Here is a 23,916-nt window from a genome sequence, read left to right on the forward strand (position 1 = left end):
GCTGAACAATTGGCACGTACTGACATGTTAGTAAAAGATTTGTACATAGAAAATGCATGTTTATCAACCGATCTGAAACGTTTACAACAGCATTATTACATGTTAACTGGACTGAATGCTGAATCTACTTCAATATGATATTGCAAACAATTATTAGTCATACATAGAAAACAAAGCCCTATTAATAAAATATTAGTAACAACGTTAATAATGTTTTAACGTTAAAGTGGCATTCAGGAATCATTGTGGTCCTATCTAAATTATCAGTTGCAATGCGTACTATTTTTTCGTTTAGAATGTCTTTAAAGGAATCATTAATAATATACAAGATTTATAATTTTAGTCCTTTCAGTACTGATTACTAATGTTGAATTGACATTACATCATAGAATAGTTTTAAAACTTTAAAATAGTTAATATATATGAAGTATATAGGTATACATTATTTTTGCTTCATGTTTTATGTTTGCGCACATGCATATATGATAACATTGAAAGAATTAAACAAATATTTTGTTGGATTTCGTGATGTTTATATGAATGTAGAAAACCATTTAATTATATTACTATAAAATATGGTATAAATTGTTGTAGTATTATGTGAAATACCACAAGCAAAAAATGTTGCATTCTCTTGATCTTTATTAATTGAATTTAAAAGATCAAAGATTACTGTTTATGCTCAAGACTGGCATTATTTATCTACAAATCCAAATTTTTAAAATTTAAATTGAATTTAAAAATCTGGTGCGTTTATTAATGAATTGCTTTATAATATTAATGGTCATTGATAAAAGTTTATAACCTGTTGCATTATTCGTAAGTTGTAATTACAATGTTTACTTTATACTTCATTATCCGATGAATCTACATCCTTAGATACATAATTTAAGAAAACAATAGAAGGAATAAAGAAAACACAGTTTAATTACTAAATCAAGCGGAAAAATATGTGAACTCATAATTTGTTAGCATCTATTTCTTAAGTTATCATGTATGATGCAGATACTTTATACCTATTTGTTTAGATTTTTTTAGTGTAAATGCCAAAGATAGAAGTATTGCGTACAATATGACGCTGATAATTATGCTTGTTATGAGTGATGAATAAGTGATTGTTTCATCGGTATATAATTTATTTCAATTGTTACTGTGAAATCGAAACAAATTATTTCGTTGCATAGTGGTGTGTATCATTCACATTGAGAATGAAACATTTACATGGAATAAATGTAATTTTACACGCATCGTAGATGTAAGTATCTGTTAGCATTCACACCAATGATTAGAGATCAGAAGGTTAAGAAGAAATGTGGATTGTAATCCTGATTTTTCAACCATAATGGAACGTGTTTATTTATTTAAATATAACGTAATATGAAAAAAAACAGCAATGATTAAAAAGAGATAACAATATAAAAATTATACACTTTGTAAATTTGATCATTTACATTCGCAAATCATTTACTTAAACTCATTTATTTGTTTATAGTTGTAACATTTTGGAAATATCCAATATCATATTGGTAATCAAGATTAAGAGTGTTACTTTAGAGTATTTAGTTTTTAAATTACACCACGTTTTACAATACGATAGTTAATACATCAAATTATGCATGCAAATCATTGGATATCAAATGTTCAACAAAGTATATATACGTAGGATTATATAATACACAGTAATATTTAACTTTAACTATGTTGAATATGTAGTATGTGTATATACTATGCATACATAATTTATTTACTGTGTATAGTAGTTAGTCGAAATAAGACTAATTTGATTTCAATCATATCGCTGCCATATAGAACATTTTGTACATGATATTTATATAAGTATTTGCATATTTCCATGTTGCATCGAACTAAGTTCTTTCACGTTTGCCTTAACGCTTATTAAGATTCCAACAAAATCTTTGCGACTCTCTTATTTTATATATATATCGAATATTCTTCTATACATTATCACTTATAAATCATCTTGTCTTCGAACATTCTATAGTTTTCATAATGAAATTGTTAAACGGCAATAATAAAATAAATTATCGTAATATTCTAAGTAAATCAGAGAATGAAGATGATACATATTAAGAGTTTAAGTTATTTAAGGGTTGTAACTGATTATGTTTATTAAACAAGTGCATTTTCTATTGTAATTACACTGTACATAATAATGTACAAAATGTACTGATAAGTAAAGAATATAAAAAGAAACTTAAATTAAAAAATTTATTTCATTTCCAAATTATTGTTATTGTTCATTACAATTCTTATTTTCTGTTAATAATTATATTACGTTTTCGATATGAATATGTATCAATTAATTCAAAATTCGTTTAATTTGATCACGATTTTGATCAACAATTTTAGTAAAACATTCTCATGATTCTCATAATTATTCCAGACACATTAAAAAAAAAAAAAAAAAACTCTATCATCCATCATTTACAGTTATTTACACATGTACTTTTTATACATATTGCAATAACTAAAACCTAAAACTTCTCATTTAATTTTTCTTTTGTGGGTAAATTTTATCCTTCCTTATTTTATTCCTTTGTTTCTTTTTAACGTTGAATGACAAGAAAAAACAAAAGAGATTAATTAAAAAGAACTCGATTGCTAGTTCAATAATTATAATTTGTCCAACAAAAATTCAACATTAATTTCAAACTGTAAAATAAATTAATTAAAAATTTGAAAACTGAATATATTTAAATATCATAACCGAATACATTAAAAAAAAAAACAACATACATATATCTTAATTTTTACAAAATCGATAATGCGTTTTGGTTGACATGAAATAACGTTACTTTATAAAGTATGTTTTGAACCGAATTAAGAGGACAATTTTCGTACAATACGTTTTCTTAAGTAATTATAATTTGCACGAGATAAAAAAAATAATTAAGCATTCATTCATTTGGAATAAGAAAATAACTCGATATCTATTTCTACTGCAACTTCGAAATTTATTATGAATTCAAAACGTCAGGTGACTATAATAAAAATGTAATTTATTAGAACTGATATCTTGTAAAATTAGGATTTTCTGTCAAGATGATTATTTTTTTATACTCCTTCGTGGAAGTGATGACAATCATCCACCAACTATTATTAATCAGTGAACACCATTTTCTCAATTATAAAATTGTAAAGATTTTGTAATATAAAATTAAATTCATTACGTACCTTATCGATGTCATTTTATATTCTGCAACAGGATAAAAGAACTGCGGTGTATGTGAACACGAAAGATATCATTTATTTATAATTTATGAGGACAAACAAGTAAATTTACATAGGAAGGACACTTTCAGTAAAACACATTTGCTAAACCGTTGTCATGCCTAACATAGAAAAATGAAACTAATCGAAATCTAATAACCAGCCTTGCTGATATTTAGTCTTTCACTGAACGATGCGAAAACGTTTAGGATCCGATAAAACCAATTTCATTGGAATTATGAAACGTTCCGAAGCAAAAACACAATAATTATACACATTTCTTTATAAACGAAAGTAACACTAATATTTTGTTAGCATCGTAGCGAAAAATAAAAGAAACGTTAACGTGATTTTCGAATGGACAATTAACATCTCTATTGTTTTACCTTATGCGTGCTCTCTTTTTCTCCCTTATTTATTCGACCTCTTCTCTCTTTCACTTTCGATTCCTTTATATGTAATCTATAATAGCGTTATAGTAAACTAGTAAGGTACAAACAGGAGTTTTATACACGGCTTCACGAGAGAATACATTAAGCTCAAGATATCTTATCTCTACCTTTACGAAAACATGGTCCTATGCGTGTTTAACTTCGCGCAATAATTTTCGTTCGAAAACATTGGTAGAACGCGGAAACGTTTTACTATACAGGATGTCCCAAAAATGTTGCAACACCTTGAAAGAGGTGATTCGGGAGGTGGCTTCGTTGAGGAGATATTAACGGAAAGCACTGACCAATCAGAGCGCGAGTATGCCGGTGGGGCATAGGCTACTCGCTAGGTGGCTTCGCTCATACGCTACCGCGGCCGCTCCAACGGTATCCGCGCGCTCTGATTGGTCAGTGTTTTCCGTTAGTATCTCCTCAACGAAGCCTCGGACAACAATTTCGCTAAGGAAAAAGTTGTTTCAAATCACCTCCCGAACCACCCCTTTCAAGGTTTTGCAACATTTTTGGGACACCCTGTATTTTATCGAAAGATGGCGCGACGATCAACCGTAATTGGCGCGAATGGGCAATACAATTTCAAACGCAACGCAAACTTCTCCAAGTTTGTTTGGAGACAACGCGAAAGGTGTTCCCAAAAATGAAATGAACCGGGAACAAGATTTCTCGTATAGAAATTGTATAGAAATAATTGAAAAAATCCCGTTTTACTCATCCCGAACACAATCGTATGCACACGCGATGTAGCGTATGTCGTTGTCCATTCGATTCGTTTCGCGAGAATGGTCGACGTTTATATTGCCTTGGGACTCTAACTTAAATTAATATCGGTACATAATTCGTCACATCGAAATTAATATTTTATTTATTGAGCAAGGTTCTAAACATTCGTTCTTTCTTCTCAACTAGCGAAACTAAGGCTATGACATTTATATAAATAAACAATTATTCGTGCACGCTGCTTCAAAGATACGCTCGGAAAGTGTAACACTGCCGGGACAATTGCGGTCAGTTGAAGTAACGAGAAATAAATGATTCGATAATCAGATTTTTAAAGCTGATCAAAATAGAAAGGAAAGAAACGACTGTGGAAATAAATACTGATCGATCGTTCGTACGATCTGCTCGAATCTATATCGACGTTTACGAAACCATAACGATTTCTATGTATTCTAACAGGGAGATCACCGAAGCCCATCGACAGTTAGGAGTATCAGAAAAAGGATCTTCGTAAATTCTTACCAAACACGACTACGATTGACATTAACATTAATTAAAGCCAGAATATAGTATCATCGAACCGTTATCGCGCTAACAACGTACCAAAGAAAAGCTTCGAAATATCAAAATTGTGTCAAATGGTTATATCGCGATGTTGTAGAGACGTTTCAAAAGTTCCGTTCAAAAAGGATTCGTCAACGTAGAGAGTCAAAGAGGAAAGGAAGAAAAATGCGAGAAACCAAGAAAAACTCGGAAACGACTGACATTCAGCGATACATGTATGCGTATCTCTAGTAGATACGAAAACGTACGTAACGTTCTTGCGTCGCACTTTTAGTTAACGAACTCGAAGCGTTACTCTTCGAAGCAGATGCACCACAGTACACAGTTTTAGCGATTGGGACCTCTATCTGTTAGGTCATCCCACAAGTTCGCGCCTCTGATTATGTTCACATTTAATAAAAAAGAAAAGAAAAGGAAGTCCAGAACTTTTTATAGCAACGGTATTCCGACAAAAGGAATCCTCTGACAAAAAGAAAGGGTGGCAATTACATACTTTCGTTATCTTTAAAGGTGTGTTGCATGTATCCATTTGAATAACGTAAACATTGGAGAACGACAAGTGGCACGAACTTGTACGATTACCTAATAATCGTAGTTACACCTTACAGCCTTATTAGCCTAATATCGTAATTCGCCCGTGACCACGGGTACGGTAGGTACACCATTATTGACAATCATTAAGACGGATCCTACTATATTAAGTATAATTAGGTACAATTTGTGCAAGGTAATCGTTGTGTGACAGAATATAGGACAAGTGGCTACGCACTCAAACGACTGAAGCGTCTTTGTGAAATGATGCCATATTTTCTCCCATATGTGTTTCTTTCTTTCTTTTTTCCCCCGTGTTTTTCTGTTGTTTCAATTATTATCGATTGATCGTTCATTTCTCTCGAAAGACAAACGAAACAAGAAGATCCGACTCGTCTGGTGTATAAAGTATATAAAGGTTTCTACCACAGCCCATTTAACGATATATCATTCATATATAATATATGAATATATACATATATACTTCCATGTACATATACATATATATATATATATTATTGTTATATTATCATATATAGGTATTATATCGTTAATACGATTCATAGTGTACATTGAAACATAACGTATATATATATATATACATATAGTAAACTCCAGTATAATGAAAATCCCTGCAACGCATTAAAGATATTGCGACGAGATTTTTTTTTTTATAAATTGCGATTTTCATACAACGCGCTATATATCGTTTATTCGTGTTACGCGAAGAAAATTCTCGCGTAACACGATTTTTATTCAACGCGAGCGTATCAACCACGTTATATAGGAGCCTACTGTATAAAACACTAAGAACGACAGTTAATCTTCTTTCCTTCTATTCTCGCATTCAAACCTACGTGCATGCCTTTAATTCGTTTTCTCTCATTTTTCTCGTAATTGTTCGCGTTCAGTTTTTTTTTTTTTTTATTTTTTCATGTAACGGCCATTCAAGTTCCAAATGTCAAAGACTCGACTACGCTCGAAAAACAAAGTTCTAAGAAAAGAGCTTATTTTTCGGCTGGGATTGTCTGTGTAAGCTTCGCTCGAGAATAGAATGCGTTTCGTTCGAGTGTCCAGTGTCATAACATCGCGTACAAACGAATATAATACGCGCGAGAGAGAGAGAGAGAGAGAGAGAGAGAGAGAGAGAGAGAGAGAGAGAAATAACTTGTCGTGTTTTGCAGCGAAATGCTTCTTATTCAATCAGATGCGAGCAAAAAGCGGACGTATCAGCGTTTAAAATTAGTCAAATCCATTTTCTTTCGTCGTTTCTTTAAAGTTTGTTTCCGTTACATCGGAGATTTCAATGGTACGCTTCAGGCTTTCATTGCGATAAGGCCATAATTTTGTACAACTCGTTGATAAATTAGACTTACAGGCGCGATCGAGTTATATAATTATAATTATTATAATAAAGCTAAGTTTCGAGTACATATACTGTAGGCTACCCAACGATAAGAATAAAACGATGCACGATAAATACGGTTTTTTTCCTCTGTAACGTGAAATTAAACAATCTGTGGAAATCAAGGGAATTCAACGATAGATCAACAAACACGTCGTACCATTGGCCGTTTATGTTCGCTCCGTTCGCGACGCCCGATTTTTCGTCGTCGCCTAGCGAGTAACTTCGTTCGCTTCGACGGCGTTAATTGGTCTCGAAACGTGTCAAGCCTCGGTTACGATATTTGTTCGCCGGCAGTATAGTGTAGTATCTCGAGAGATCGAGTCGTTTCGCGAGACATTAAAAAACAGTCGTAGAGTTAACGTAATGTATAAAAGCGTAACTAATATATAAAACTTTACCGAGTTAGGCAAACGTACGCGCGGGATCGCTTTACGGGCGACGAAAGTGAATTTGCGGTCAGTGGCACTGTTACCAAACGACACATGTGTACACATATGTATATGTATATGTATATATGTATATATACATACACGTACATATATATATATATATATAGATTCGTAAAAAAATTATTTTGTGCAATTCACAGAAGGTGCGAGAGACCGTCGTCTTAGAATCTAATCTTTAGTGTATGTAAGTGTCTGATGTGGGCATCCGCTTGATGCCAAGTGTCGCAAGAACGCACAAAGAGATGCACTCCGAGGCGCATTGGTCACTTACAATTTGAGCATCGTTTCCGTTATATTTCCTCGCTCTTCGTGTTGGATCGATTCTCGTATAATTTCTTTAAGCATCGTTCGCTTAAAATTCGATCCACACGCACGCGATCCAACGTTCGTTCAAATTTTAAGCGCCACAGGCAACACCGACGAATTCGCTAAACGTATCTCCGAATACGATCGTTTTCGGTACTCGTAAACAGATTCGGCAAGCGAATCGTCATTAGCGTTCGAACGCAACGGCGGAGTATCGGTAACGTGAAATCCGACCTGCTTACAATTTGATGCACCTTTCGAATGCTCGAACTATAAGGATGTCGTGTACGCGTGTATGTGTGTGTATGTGTGGGTATGCGAGTTTACGCACGCAAGCAAATAATTAGGTCGTAAAGGTTTTGTACCTGGATACGCGTGTTTTCACGGTAAGATTAGTTAGATTACAGTTGTCCTTGCGAATACAATTTTATTGTAATTATCGATGTAAATGTAAATGTAATTATCGATAGCACGTGATTCAATGTTTTCGCGATATGTTGGATAATTCCATAGAGTTTGCGTCCGACGCAGAGTTTTTCTTTTTATTAACGCTCGGATGGATAAAAATTGACGGATAAGAATTTCGTCCATTGTCATCGAATAAAAGTCAGAATTTTTATCGCAGAATGAAACATTTTGGAATATTTCAAGAACAAATAAATGCGGTCGAGCAAACGTCGCGAATAAATTGCTACACGTTGGTTTTTATTCGTATCTATTGTTCGAGCAAAGGTTTGCCCATCTCTGGTCGGATGCTACGCTTAAGCGAACGTGGACGAAGAAAAATTGCAATCGCGAGTCGATGCGAGCGAAATTGTCGTCAAGTTTTCAGGGTTGCAGGAATGAAAGAGCTCGAACGGTAGAATGTTACTTTGTCGAAGAAGTTCACGTAGCATCCGTCGAGCTATAAGAAATGATCCTAAAGATGCATGAAGCGTTTACAACTGATCACGCGACAAGACTTCTAAGACCAAACTCGCATTTCAATTCTTTCCCTCGTTTTCTCTTCGATTCGCACGCGGCACGGAACGATCATACGAACGTGTCCTACCCCAAGAAACCGAACAAACATCGCTATTTGTCGCGAAACGCGCACCAACTATACGTTTTAAATTACGTCCTCAATCAAATTTACTAACCGATAACCGCAAAACGGCAACGAATCCTATCGCAATTGGACCGAACATTTATTTGTTTTCAACGGCCATGCGCGCGTTGCCTTATTTTTTTTCTTTTTTTTTTCGAATCACGCCTTCGTTCGGCTAGATCAACCGATGCACGGTTACTCGTCGCCAGCAAAATCGTCGCATCCTCTTCCCCGTCCTATGTTAAATAATTATTGTAACGCGATCGTTGTATAGTATTTGGTATTTAATGGTCCGCAAACCAAGTATTCCCCTTGCGACGTCGATGTTCGTTTTGTTCTTCTTCTTTTTTTTTTTATCCTTTTATTCGTTTATTTATTTAATTATTATTAGTAATATCTTTTTTCACGTAATACTCAACCGTCGTTGACCCGTTACCCTGAATTAGCAGAGCGGTTACTTTCTGTAATAGCGTTAAACGATTGTCTTCGTACGAACGAATTTATGCGTATGATAGCTACGAGAGGTCGCGTCTTTCTCTTCGCCCGATGACGCGCGAAGCTAGATTTCCGAGAAACCCGACGATATTTCGGAGCTCCGTCCTCGACCGTCTGCGACGAGAATGTCTCGTTTGTTGTTCGTCGAATAAAAATTAGATTTTGCGAATGAAAATTTGCTTGAACGATCGTTTAAACGAACAAATGTCGCTGATAGATCGCCACACGTTGTTATTATGTGTTTAACCGTTATTCAAATCGAACTCTGTCCACCCGTGAACGTCGTGAACTTAACTTTCGGATATCAAAAGCGACGTACTGGTACGCACAAACTAACCGCGATGTATTTACGATATATGATTAATTATAATTACGCACGTATTTTTGTTTTTAGCGTGTATACAATCCACGACAAGCTACGAATAGCTTGGCGAAACTCGTCAATTTCTTTCAAGCACGAAAAAATTGCTCACATTACGCGAAACGCGCGCATCCAGTTGTCCCGTGTATCAAGCGTTAAAAATTTTATGACGACGAGTAAATCGTAAGAATAGCTCGCGCTAAACGATCGTTCGTATTTTCACCGTTTCATCGAGGAAGGAGCTTCGCGATTATGGAGATCCTCTCGGCACCACGAAAGAAAATCGATCAGGGCGACCAATTCTGCGTTCACAATTATTTTCTCCACGGTTGCGATCTTTTCCCTGAGAACTTCTAGCCTGCGACGCGGATGATTCGCGGGGCATTTCTCCGTCGGCGAACAACTTTCTCTTTTGTTCGTATTTTCGTTTCTTTTTTTTTTTTTTCATTTTATTCAAACATCCAAGCGTACCGATCGTTGCGACATTCGATCGCTGAATTTGATTGAGGATCCATGAAGATCCTAGTGTCACTAGCGCTAAAAACATCGATGCAATTTCACACGTCTACACACGAATAGATTCACCGTCGGGTCCGATTTTTCGCGCTTGTCCACCATATATCGTATCCCGTAACGACAGCCGAACGTTAAATAGAAATGCTTTCGAGAAATTAATTTTTGTAAATGTCGTTGAACCCGTCGGACTAAAATATTTACTGGTTTACTGTAAATTCTTCTGGACTAGCGTGTGGAATACTTGTACGAATAATATTTCGTCGCGACGTGTATCTTAATACTAGGGCGAACGAAAGGTTTCGTCGATTTATCTTCCTTTAAAGTATTCCAGTTTTACGTTATATACTCGATTTTGTAGCTTTTGTGATTCTGTCGATTTAGAAAACACATGGAACGATTCGCCTCGTTCTACGTCATCGTTGAAACAAGTACACAAGTACACAAGTAAACAATTGTAAATTGGAATACGGAGTGGGTCTATTTCGCGAATCGAGACAGACTTGACGATACGAACGAGTAATTAAAGAGTTACAAAACGATATATATTATAAATAGATAAATACTTTCACTTACTTTGACAAACATTTGTTTATCGAGAAAAACTTTCAGTTCACCCTGGCAATACGAAATGAATTTCTGAAGACATTTCTTATTCGCCATTAGCTCCGACCCCGTAAACAAGAAACCGTAATTATCGTTGATGTTGAATCCATTAATACTCGTTATCCGTTTATACGCGAAGATTTATGTATCCAATCGTACGCGGCGGTACGAATGATTTTTATCTTTCTTCCTTCTTAACATGGAACAAGCAGAAATATTAATCGTAAATCTACTGGCAAGATACCGCTGATATTCATAGTAATCATCGATATGTGACGTGTTGTGATACGCGAACGCGTCGTGTTCAGAAAGGAAAAAAAAAAAAAAAATTACTAAATAAATATATATTTCAATAATAATTTAGATCGTCTGATCCAATTGTTGTCTAATATAGGCGTACAACTAATAAGTAGTAAGACCAATTTTTGAGCTATAATTATCTACTAATTATACGGTGAATTGTCTAAAATGATTAATAAAAAAAAAAGGTGGAAGGAACTCAGGTTACACGTGTCCCATTTTCAAACTCAGAGTGTGAGAAAGCTTTGCGCGTACCTAGTAATTCCTAAATAATCTTTAAACTCGAGTACGTTTCCACACTCGATCGTTGCACAGAAGCGAATAATAAACTGGCTATAATAATTATTCTAGCTAACTCGCCGGCTATCGGAGAGAAGAATTAAATAGAGAGGAATCGGAAACGAAAAAATAAAAACAAAAAGCGAAATAAGAATCAACAATACGCGTATATGTATCGCGTTATTTCATTCCTAATATCTTCGTTTAAAGATATGTAAACTGGAAATTATTTAAGATATTTACAATTAGAAAACCCATCGGCACGTGCGGCTGATGAATTTACAATCCACGTGTTCCGGGTTCGTCGAGAAATTGACTAAAAATTTGAACTAACTTGCAGTTGCTCGTCGGTAACGAACGATAAACGTTCCACGAGTTTACGGACGAGCAACCGACGATCGCTAAGACACTTATGCATATCAGTCGAGAACGGATGCATCTCGCCAGCGGTTTAACCGAGCCTTAAAACTACCTAAAATTCTTTATCTAAGTGCGAAATTGTTCTAGATGCCATTTACCGGCGGTTTTGACAAGTTTCTAAATTTTCTAATCGTCGCGTCCATGCCCGGACGTTGCACTAAGTAATTTACCTTTAACACAGATACATATGAATATCCACATATATATATATATATATTTATATAAGTATAATATGCATTTTCTTACTACCAACTATCGATTTCACCTTCCCCTTTAGTTTCTTCTAGCTCGCTAAGTAATTTACCCTTAACACAGAGAAGTATAAATATCCACGCACGCACTCGCGATGCTTTTTCGTACCACTAATTATCGACATCACCATCCTCCGTTTAGTTCGTTCTAGCACGTACCACTAATCGTCTATTCTTCCTACGTAGAACCCTTACCTAATATCGATGCAAGCGACTACCCTAGCAAACAGTAGCTGCAGATTTCTTTTCCGTCTGCCACGTTTCTACGATTCTGCTTTTCGTCTCGGAAGAGAAAATGGGGAAACACGAACCATCGTTCGAGTTGAGACATCGCTAATATTTTGTAATCGAGACAGCTACGTTCGCGCTACGACAGGCTGGCCTTCGTCGACTTCGACTACTTAAACAGCGCTTATTAGCGCTGTTATTATGCACAGCGTGCATTTCTCGCGCTAACAGTCGGGTATATAAGCGTTGGCAGACTTTGTACGGAATCGATGTTACGAAAAAAACCGGACAGAAACCCGTGCGATCGAATACGCATGATATAAAGGTGGCCCCAGAATTGTAGACACGCGAAATGGGTATATTGTCATGGATTCAATTTTGCTTACGTTGTTCGTAGTAACGAGACAAAAATAACGTAAGAGAGGCGAAAGCGACGAGCAAATGCTGACTCTTTATACTGTTACTTTTTCTCTCTCTCTTTATATATATATATATAAAACATATATATATAACCTCCTTCGGGATTGGTAACGATTGGTAAATATGGTGACTTTTAGGAAGAAATGTACTTTTTCCAAGACCAACGCTCCTCTTCCCTCTACAATTTATTAGCACGCAAGTGTTGCGACACAAAAAGAACGATAAATAATAAATAACACCATAAATAATAATTTCACTTAGGAACACTCGGATAAACGATATTATCTTAAGTAATTTGTTTAAGCTTAAAATATATTAATCACAAGAAAAGTTGACTAGGAGAAGGTCTAGCGGGGGAGTCGAGGGGAGCCATTTGGTCGCGGAGCTTGTTAAATTTCTTCATCGAGGATTAGATGCGATAAACATTCTCGGATCTCCAGTAAATCTATATTAGAGAGGGGTAGATCGCTCGACATCATTTTACGATTGTAAGCGATGAAAGAAATGGAAAGCGAAGGTTGCGAGGTCACACCCCGGTGAAACGTTCAGACAGAGATCACTAAAATTCGATTCGTATAAAAGCACGCTCTGGTGATTTATTTGTGGTATCCATCCGGTTCGTTCACTGGAAAACTCCGAGCCGTGAACGCCTCGAAGATCTCAAAAGTCATTTATACCCGCGGTTTAGTTTCTGGATGAGTACTACTCAAAAGTTTCTTACTCGCATCTCTGAGTACTAAGCAATCTACTAAGCAATCTACTAAGCAATAACGCGTGTAACTATAATTCTGAAACGTCCTATATATCGTGGTAATATCTCCAAGTAACTGAATAGAACGATAGAAAGTAAAAAGAATCGCGATAAAATGAAACGAACCGTCCTCTCGGTCTCCAGCGATAGTTAAGAGAGCGAAGATGTAACGACGAAACGAAACTGGTGCGCAGACATTCGATGAACATTTAATGAAATGCAACTAACCGTCGGGTATCTAACATCGACGTTAGATCAACGTTCGACTATTTCCTACGAAACACTGAATATTAGATGGAACGCGTTGAGTATCGGTACTGTTATCTGACAATTCTGTCTTCGACTCGACGACAGGGGAGTATCGCTAATAAAACGAACTCCGCGTATCGTTAGAGACTCAGGCATACTCTACGATGGACTTTAAAGCCTTTGAATCGTTGCGACCAAATTTCTAGAATTTTTAATAATTTAATCGCATAGTAATCTCGAAGGTCACGAAATATCGAAATATTTAGGAGTTTAGCTTGAATCAACAACGTAAACAAAGTTTAAAAGAACACCGCGGATAATGCGATTACTTTCATTCGTTATCCATAGAGTAAACATTTGAAGTAAACATTTTAGTAGCATATATTCTGATTTCGAAAATCGCTCGACGTTTCAAAGGCTCTCGAATCTATTACAAAAGTGTTCGAAATTACTAAATGTATCTAAATGCAATCGCAGCGAAACATTGCAGAACCTCCCAAGAGATTTCCAAGGTCTAATTCGTCGCCAACTCGACACATCGAGTACCTATAGCTTTCCGAAATTGTAGCAAAATTACTCTGTATCGAATACTAAAAAGAGATAGAGTGACAACGGCGCTATTATAATACGTTCGGTAGCTCTAGTCGTTTCACTACGGACAAACGCTACGTGTTAATTATTTAAAATCTCTATTTCCTTCCTCGATATTATCCACTTGCATAAATACGTGTGCCGAGTATTAAATTCGTCGTTACATGTATTATCTTTCCGATATCACGCAAAAGAGCGAGAAACTGAATACTACAAAACTGGCAAAGCGAGCCAAATGATTTCTCTTTAATAAAACGGTTTGATCGTTAAAAGAGAGAAAAGAAATGAAAATGATGTTTTGTTCGTATAAATTTGTAAAAATACAGTGTAATACAAATGCAATGCAAAATCGCGCTTTCGATGCAAATTTTAGCACACGACACACGTATCGTTTAATATAGAGAAGGAAAATCGAAACGTGTACAGTCGCGAAGCGAATATATAGCGTAACATTAACGAACGTTACTGAGAAAAATGATACCATGGCCGTGGTAGCTGCTACACTCGGGAGTCGAAACGAGTCTAGTACAACTGTACGATAAAATTCTTTAACAATAATATAAATTACCTACTCCGTTGCTATTCGCTACACAGAATACAACCGATTACAAGTACAATTGTCTCGGGATACATGTTGCTCCTGATGGGACACAAACGGCGTGCAATTATTTATCCACGTGTGAGCATCATGTCAAGCATATTTGTTCGTTTCGGGGAGATTAGTTTCTTCGTGAGTATCTTTGAGCGCGTAGCGTTTTATTAGTGCCACATAGTTAACCGTTTCTTTCTGGTGAAATTGTTCGATAACTAATGTATTATTAATGTAACACGGCGTAAGTTTTCTACTATATTAACAGGTAATCGATTTAACCCTCTATCGACCATACGTTCGTTATTCGATTTACATTTAACTACTTAACCGAATTACGAGTTCAACTCTGTGAAACAAAGTACCGTAACTTCGATGCGATAAATGACGACAATAAATTGATAATTCGTAATTCGTATTAAGAGAGATGAATCGACAAGTTGCAAGGAGAACTGACAAACAGAAGTTACCGAAGTACGTCGATCGGAACGACGTAATTGCCAGTAGCGACTGCGTGGAATTTAACGAACATGTAGAATTAGAAAAACAGCATCTGCGGTATGAAAAGAATGCGCGTTATAATTTCCGAGACAGCGTTTAATATCGTTTATAGTATTTCTAATGTTTCATTTTAAAGATGTTTTTCAGAAGTGGAATTATTCGTTTCCGTGGATACGAACGTGGAAAGCATAAAAATTCACCTGTGCCTAAATGTACAAGTTGAACATTTATGGTAAATACATTAATCGTATCGCGATAAAATAAAATAATGTTAAAGAACACGATTAACAAAGTTATTAAGTCGCTTTTGAAAATGTTTAAATACGATAGAGTAGATATTTGGCATTTATGTAACGTTGTATCAATGTAACGTTAAATTAAAACAAAGATCCATTCGGATATATCTGAAAGTTGTGTATGCAATGTTGAGTTCCTTATTGTCCGTACGTTTTATTTTCATTGGAAGTTAATGCGAATTTCAAAAATAAAAGTGAAAATAAAAATAGAACCTACGATCTACTACGAATATAAAGGGTGTCCCAAAGATGTTGGAGGTCGTTGAAAAGGGTGGTTCGAGGAGTGATTTGAAACAACTTTTTCCTTTGCAAAAATGTCGGATGGGGCTTCGTTAAGTAGATATTAATAAAAAAAGCCGACCAATCAGAGCGCGCGGATACCGTTGGAGCGGCCGCGGTAGCGAAGGCTACGCGCTGAGCGGCCGCGTCAATATCCTTCGATGCACGCCGAGTCACGTGTTCGCGTACGAGAGCGGCTACCTAGCGCGTAGCCACCGCTACCGCGGCCGCTCCAACAGTATCCGCGCGCTCTGATTGGTCAGTGTTTTCCGTTAATATCTCCTCAACGAAGCCTCGGACAACAATTTCGCTAAGGAAAAAGTTTTTTCAAATCACCCCCTGAACCACCCTTTCAAAGGACCTCCAACATTTTTGGGTCACCCTGTAATACTGTAAAATTCGCCCGAAATATCTACACGTTGTTTTCTGTTACATTCTTTTTCCCCTTATTTTCTGAAATTTCACGTCGATAAGAATATCACGTTACGCACATATTCCAAGAGAAGAACGTAACACGATAAACGAAATTAAACACTGTCTATTATCGCGCGTACGTTAATTTCCGTTGTACGATGCAGAATTGGCATTTTAAAATCGTCACACCCAGACCCTGTACCGCTTCTAGTTATTATTTGAAATTTTTGAAACGTTATTTTATATAAGCATCTTCTTGATATTTTCACGCATCGATAGGCAAAGAAATCGTTCGCTTTACTATGTACACTAACGATACATCCTAGACAATTTCGTGCGTTAAACATTGGTCGGTTTTCTCCTACTTTTTCATCGTCGCTACCTCGTCTGCTTTATATACACGTGTTTATGGACGCTCAAGATTCTTTTCTATGTAGCTTTACCGCGCTCCGAGCGCTCGTATATTCATTTGTGTATTCGTATGTACGAGCATATATACGTGCACGTATACGCCGTTTATACACACAAATACACACACACACGCACGTACACATAATGCTTGATCAGACCCGTTACAACGACTTTTCGCAAATATATTCAAGTTATCTGGCGTCTCTCGTCAGTTAAAGTCCAACTCTCGTCCCTCTACAGTTGAATCGAATTCAACTGGTCACACAATGTCAATTTTTACGACGTAGCGATATCCTTGTACTTTGAGAAACAGACGGCGTGCGAGTGACATCTCTCGATGACCTTTCGCGATCAGTTGATTTTAATTTTACTGCGTAGACGTATAATTCGACAAATGATATTTCAATCGAAATCGGTTTTGGGACGAAGCTCATCAAAAGAACGTTACTCGTGGCATCTAAGTTTGTAACGCACCCAAATGTTAGACGCGATCAAGTTCCTTCGCAACTACTCGATATTAAGAGAAACAACTTTTGCGCTACTCTGTCACTTAAATCATTACCGATAAGTAATATGCATTTGTGCAGTAAAACCTTTGTAAATACATTTCGTATTAAAAATATAATTCATACATTTCTCGTTACGTAATTATCGGAACAAGATGTAGCAAGATATAATTGACCTAAATATTTAGAATACAGGGGAAGAAACGATAGTACCTTTTTAGAAGCACTACGGGAGAAAAAAAAGTATCGTAACGGAGTCAGCGAAACACCTTGTGTACGTGTATGCGTACATAGATACATATATATTTAGCTATTCGGTAATATATAATATCACATGCAATTTAAATAGGATTGTCAAACACGTATCGTTGTAGATAGTGTTCCTATTCTTAAACGATGCTGCGTATGATAAATACGACACGAGGTAATCACTTAATACGTGCGCATGCACATATCTAGCCTTATGCGAAAGCTTTCTCCGTGCCTTTACGAAGAGGAAGAAATAAACAGAAGTTTACGCGTAGAAAAAACGGACGAACCCGAATGATAGTTCATTCTATCGATTCCCCTTTTTCCCGTTTAATACGTTCAACGCCGTGCCAATCCCTGAAAACCAACACTGAACTTTCTGTTTAGGCTACGCCGACGTGCCTGCCTCTACCGCGACTGAGAAACACCGAAAAATCGAAGATCGCAGTTCGTTAGACAGGTGTAAACTATAATAATAATACCAATAATTCAGATTTAGAGTTCTCCGATCCGAAACGGTACCAGCCGAACGTTTCGTTTGCAATGTCTGCAAAGGAAACCCCCGTATCTTTGTTTAAATCGTTTTAATAAATTTCATTAATTTTACGTTACGGCGTTGCGTTTTTGTTTATCATCTCCGATCTCAGCCTAAACAAAAAGTTTAGCGTCCAGCGTTCAACGCGTTAAGTTACGCGCAGCGAATACTTTTCTGCGATGAACCGAAAGGCCCGACCCTGACGATGCTCATTCGGAAAAGCTGCGGTACCTGACAAGTTTCCTAGGCTTTTGTACACACGATTTCGACGCGACATAACGCTCCTCCGTCGACCCTGAAGGCCTTCAAAGACCCTGGCTGATACACCGAGCGAAACCACGATGCTGCGTGAAATTCGAAATCAGCAGCTTTTGTACTCGTTAACGTTCCACAACGAATCACCAACAAAGAGGACAAGTAACCGACGAAACGTTGAAGTTGTTTAGAAAGCCGAAAGGAAACTCGAAATTACTATAAAACGGTAGGAAACTTATATACATCAGTTCTTTGCGTACGATCCGAACGGAGTATTCGGAAAGTAACGGACGCGAATAAATAATAATCCGATTGACCGTGACACCGTGGCGCTTCTTGAACGGACTGCAAGAAACTGGATAATCTTACGGGCCAAATACACTAGCGTGGATAATTCGGATGATTGCACGATATTGACGATTAGTCCAACTATAAGTACTGTCGATCAAGTGATCGGCAAAATCTTGATCGTTCTTGGATATCCGAAAATCCTACTGATCGCACCTCGTAGTTACGATAGTGTTGTTAGACGAGCCAAGTCTTTCGAATGAATTTCTCGAATGTATTCCGTGAAATTTCTATCGCATAAGGTTGTTCCTACTTCGTTGTATCCCTCGATGTTTCTTCGCCAGTTTCAGTTTCAGTCTCACAATTTTTATAAGATTTTCGTGGTATCGATACTTCTGGTACCATTTTCCATTTTTTTTCATATTTTCTTTCCAATTTTTCGAGGTCATATAAATTGTTACGATATTCCATTTAAAATGCACGAAGTGACCTTGACGTGATCTCGAAGAAAACGAAAAGAAATTATTTTCTTTCACGTTATCAGATTCTAAGAAAAATGACGGAGAAAAACCTGTTACGTTTTTTTCTTCTTCTATCTTTTATCGGTAAACGATTATTTCAGATGATCCATATTTATATACCCTTGCATCTCCAAATTTAAACCGATCCTTGTATCGTTCTTTTTCGCTCGACCGAACCACTTAATACGCGTCAATGACCCAGCCCGCCTAACTACACTAACAACGAATATCCACAAAGTATCCTACTTCCCTGATTTTTATGCAACTTTTGAAGATTGTAGGGCGGACAAAAGTAGAAGATACGTATTTTTTGTTTAGAGGTGGTAACTCGAGTCTGATAAGCGAAACTGTCCTCCATCCTTTCATCTCCTGACGCAGTCTCAGAGATTATTTTAGGTATAAGAGAAAATTCTTAAACGAACTCTGTATATTCTCTGACAAAAATTAACGTCCCGCAACGAAATTAATAGAAATTTAACAAATCATTTCTACCACGTATATCCTTAAAATTTATGACAAGATGGTATACATATAGCGAGATAGTTTTAATTTGAATTCACCGTTGACTGCGAACACCTACATTTATCGATATTATTGTATACATATTGATAATGAAACAGGTACAATGAATAATTGTCAAAATTTCTTTAACGATTTGTTAAATTTGTATCTTTTATAGCTTTTAAAATTAATATATATAATAAGTACTTTAATAGTTTTGCCTCCAACATTTTCTTTGCTCTTCGAGTTCTCTTCGAAAATAAATAACTTAAAAATTTTAAATATTATTTAAAACATACCACTTTCAAAAAAAAAAAAAAAAAAAAAATCACACATAATATGTTTAAAAGACTTTTTCTTGCATATATAATAGCTCTAACGATAACATAAATATACTACAACTATGGAGGAAAGTTTCACTTGCCAATACTGGATAAGCGTAATCGCAAAAAATTCGTATACTCAATTTCTGGTCGCCTCGCAAACTCCCAATGCTTTATCGCGGATGTTCTTCGTAAGTTACAACCGGACGCGTAAGTCTATTCATCGGTATCACATTCCATGTTACACAGAAATAGCAAGCGCCTCGCGAAGCGAAAAAATGTCGAAATGAAATACACGCGAAACGAAAGGAGAAACCAACCAACCAATTTGCTGGGCGCGCCGTATCCTTTGCCGCGAGAAACTCTGCACAAGTTATGTACAAATTGGCATTATATATATCACAGTTACAATACAATACGTCGACAAATGCGGAAGGAAATTCTGTAAAGCACTGCCTGCTTTTTCGCAGCTAACACCGCACAGCACGTGTATCTTCGTTTCGCTGTTTTCACGTTCCTATTGTAACGCAAGCGACAGAATTAATCTGTTCATTGTACGCTTATGAGCATTCGATAATCTATCCTATACTAACATTACACGCACCCACACATATACATACATATATATATATATACTTTTTTTTTAAATTTTCTCTAAACCTATACTTTCGATCCCGGACACATGTTTAAATTGGGGTTGGAAGGAAAGAGCGAACGTCACGCAAAAAGCACGACGTCTCTTGTTTGCTGCTTGCTTTTCGTTCGTCGTATAGAGAGGGGACGAAACATAGCAGGGGGACATTAGAGGGACGCAAACGAAGAAGAACGACGCGAGAAAAAGGGGTCGAACCACGCATCGCGTATCCCTTGAAAATAGACTAAACCGAAAGAGAGGACGCGAAGAAATGCATGTGTTCGTTCGTGTAACGAAAACGAGGTTCTAAGGTATGCTGATATACAAGGAGACGATGCTCGACATGGTCCCCAATAATTACGTAAGCGCTATGTAAAAGCGAGTTAACAGTCTGTGTGTATAACTTGAGTTCTTGAAGAACTTGAATAGTACAGGGCCAGTTTTCGCACGGGATTGTCTTTGCAGCCGAGCGTGACCGCTGCTCTCTTCTTCCATAGCGTTTAATAGAAAGTTCACTGATGTAACTTTATATTCCACGCAGTCGAGCAACTACGTATCTCCCTAACGATAATATCTCTTGTCTGCCGAAACTTGCTTTACGTCCAACATCAACAAATTTTATTTCTCCCTTACCGATACTAAGTAGACAAAATTGAAAAGCTCGACAAAACTCAACGGAAAATTATGCGTTCTGGGCAGTGGCGTAACAAGATTTGTGTACAGAGTTTGTAACAAACAGACGTTAATAATACTATTCGTGATTTATAATATCGATCGTAACATTTCAGTTCTTCTCATAAATACAAGGTCCGTTAAAAGTAGCGAATATAGAAGATTCGATTAAGTGTCTTACCAGAAATACCTTATACAAAAATGTTATCTAATCTAATAAATAGCTTTACAAATTTCTTCGGTAATTTTTCTTGAGAAGTTAAAAATACCACTTTATTCTTTTCCAGTGTTATATGGAATTTAGAGAGAAGGATTAACGTCTTTCTAAAAAGTAATGTTAAAGTTACACCGTGATCGTTGATCGACGAGGATTAATGTCGAGTAAGAGAGAAATATAATATTCATATAAAACTCTATAAATCTCTAACAATTTTGTAAAACGCGTCCCTATACAGGGACAAGGTTGTCCAGAATTCGGAATGCTCGTTCATACTTGGGGATCGGCGGCAAAGACAATCAGAAAATTCTATTCGAGTAACGCAATATTTACTAGTACACTAAATTAAATACCTCGGTGCGATGTCTCGCCTAAGATTGATATACAAGTATCGAGAAATGAAAACAACACACCTTTCCCTGATTAATCGCTCGGGAAATACTACGTACGATGCAGCTTAGATGGAAGTTTGACGGATATATACACAGATGATTATATTAAAGCTTCACCAACATTCGACAACCGATAACCGATTCACGAGCATTCTAATGGTAATACAGGCCGATCGATTCAGCTTAGGTATTAAGAAAATTAGACCTTGAGACAACTAGAACGTCGCACCTAAGTTATGTTGTCTCGTTGTTCCTATTACCGGTGGACACTAGATTCACTTAATGCGGAGTATCTTGTCGTCGTTGTGCGAATACCTGTAGTTTCGTAGGAATACGGGAACGATCGCCGCTCTCGAGCCTTTCAAAAAACGTAGAACGTAACGATTCTCGATGTTTTCTGCGAAACTATACGCAATTTCATCGCGACATAAAATAACAAATAAAAACGGATTCATACAGTCGTACACGTTGGAACGTTAAAATTCTTGAGCTGGTTATATAGTCATTGTGTGAAAGAACTCACTCAAAAAATGGATTAATTGGAATTGCTGAACGTTGCAAGTCGACTGTAGAGCTAACAAATTTGCCTAGAACGTATATATATATATTTTTTATATGTATAAGTATTGTAGGAATAGTTACGTGTGTTTCGCGTACGCACGCGTTAAAAATTCTCTATACCTTACGTTGTACGTACTCGCCTGAATCATGCTCTCTCGTGTGAGCGTGTAGCGAGTATGCCTTAGGAAAATTCTCTTTTAACAAAGATTTACGAGTAGTGTATAGTGGACATCATTTGCGTTGTATATATATTATCTATTTATCGATCAGATCGAAAGGCTGCGCATAGTTCACAGATTGAAAAGCTCCCCCCTCCCCCCTCCCCCCGATCTGCGATTAAGTTTACTATCGCGTCTTGAGTTTTCGAGATATTCAACTACCTGACACACATCATGGGTCACACATTTAAGGAAGGCCACATTGAACTAGTCTAAGAAATTACTGCCTAGCACTCTGAACAAATATATTGGTAAGATTTTAGTCTATGTTATCTAGCCTATGACACATACGCAAACAAGTTATAGTTGGAGATTCTTGCAAACGTTTTCATTTTTTTTGTTTTTATTTTAGTACGTCTGAGCAATTCTTGTTCTTCGTTTTTCTTTTCTCTCTCTGTTTCAACGAGTTTCGGATCCTCGATCATTTCTAAACGATTATCTTTGGCATTGCGAAACACGCGAGACAACCCATCCAAAGATAAAATGTTGACGTCTGTGAGTTTCTCTCGTTAGTCTGTTAGCGAAGAACAAGCAAAAATCACTTGAAAGTGCGATATACGATAGATGATTGGATCACAAGTATTATATACCAGAACTGACATTCCCAAGACTGTACTATAGTAGGGATAAAAATATGTACAGTAGAAAACTATGGAGTCACTATTACCTTGTAAAAAGTAGACACGCGTACGATATTTCCTATTTCGGCGTAAGTACGCGTACTTTTTCGTATGACGCATTGAAGATTCGCAATTAGTGGGCGGCATTTTTTGCTTTGTTTTAGCGATAAAATTATGATAAATGCCAGCAAAAGCTTTTCAGAAACGTAACACGGAATACGTAAATAAAAAGCTGCTGGGCTCGATCTATGTTTTCTCGTACGTTATGAAAAAGCAGTTTTCAGCATTTTGCTAGGTACAATTCGGATAGTCACCGACATCGGTTACTGCCTCACTTTCGTTACGTTTTATCACAAGTACTGGATCTTTAGATGTTTCAACGACTTTTTTCTCTATGTCCAAGTCATACAGCAGAGTAGCTTGCAATGCATTATACATACCAGTTCTTGCATATCGAGACGCCTTGGTCAATTCGTAGACGCTGGCAGCCAAAGTTAATATATCTGTAAACATAAATCAATGTAATGTAAATTTGTGTTCAACAAATTATGGCCCGCGAATCTCCAGAAGTCCGCGAACTTTCAGGAAAAAAAAAGACGCGTATTATCAACAGAATTTCTAAAAATGAAAGATGTATATTTTTTAATTCTTGTATATTATTGAAACAAAACTACATTTCTATTAAATGATTTCATCGATTACACTAGTTTACAGCTAAAATGTACATT

General features: G+C 36.5%; 2 protein-coding genes across 2 annotated transcripts in view; one reads left to right on the plus strand and one right to left on the minus strand.

The window, feature by feature from the left end:
* The window catches only part of LOC128879178 (blastoderm-specific protein 25D), a 12,065-nt gene extending 5,460 nt beyond the window's left edge, over nucleotides 1-6,605 (plus strand). The window contains exon 12 of the mRNA XM_054128090.1: nucleotides 1-6,605. Coding sequence (XP_053984065.1) covers nucleotides 1-138 — 138 coding nt within the window. The 3' untranslated portion in view covers nucleotides 139-6,605.
* LOC128879197 (putative uncharacterized protein DDB_G0282499) overlaps nucleotides 3,245-23,916 on the minus strand; it is a 24,790-nt gene continuing 4,118 nt past the window's right edge. The window contains exon 5 of the mRNA XM_054128124.1: nucleotides 3,245-23,691. Coding sequence (XP_053984099.1) covers nucleotides 23,480-23,691 — 212 coding nt within the window. The 3' untranslated portion in view covers nucleotides 3,245-23,479. The remainder of the gene's footprint in view (nucleotides 23,692-23,916) is intronic.

Source organism: Hylaeus volcanicus, chromosome 1 (assembly GCF_026283585.1).
Source record: "Hylaeus volcanicus isolate JK05 chromosome 1, UHH_iyHylVolc1.0_haploid, whole genome shotgun sequence".
In the NCBI taxonomy this organism is placed as follows: Eukaryota; Metazoa; Arthropoda; class Insecta; order Hymenoptera; family Colletidae; genus Hylaeus; species Hylaeus volcanicus.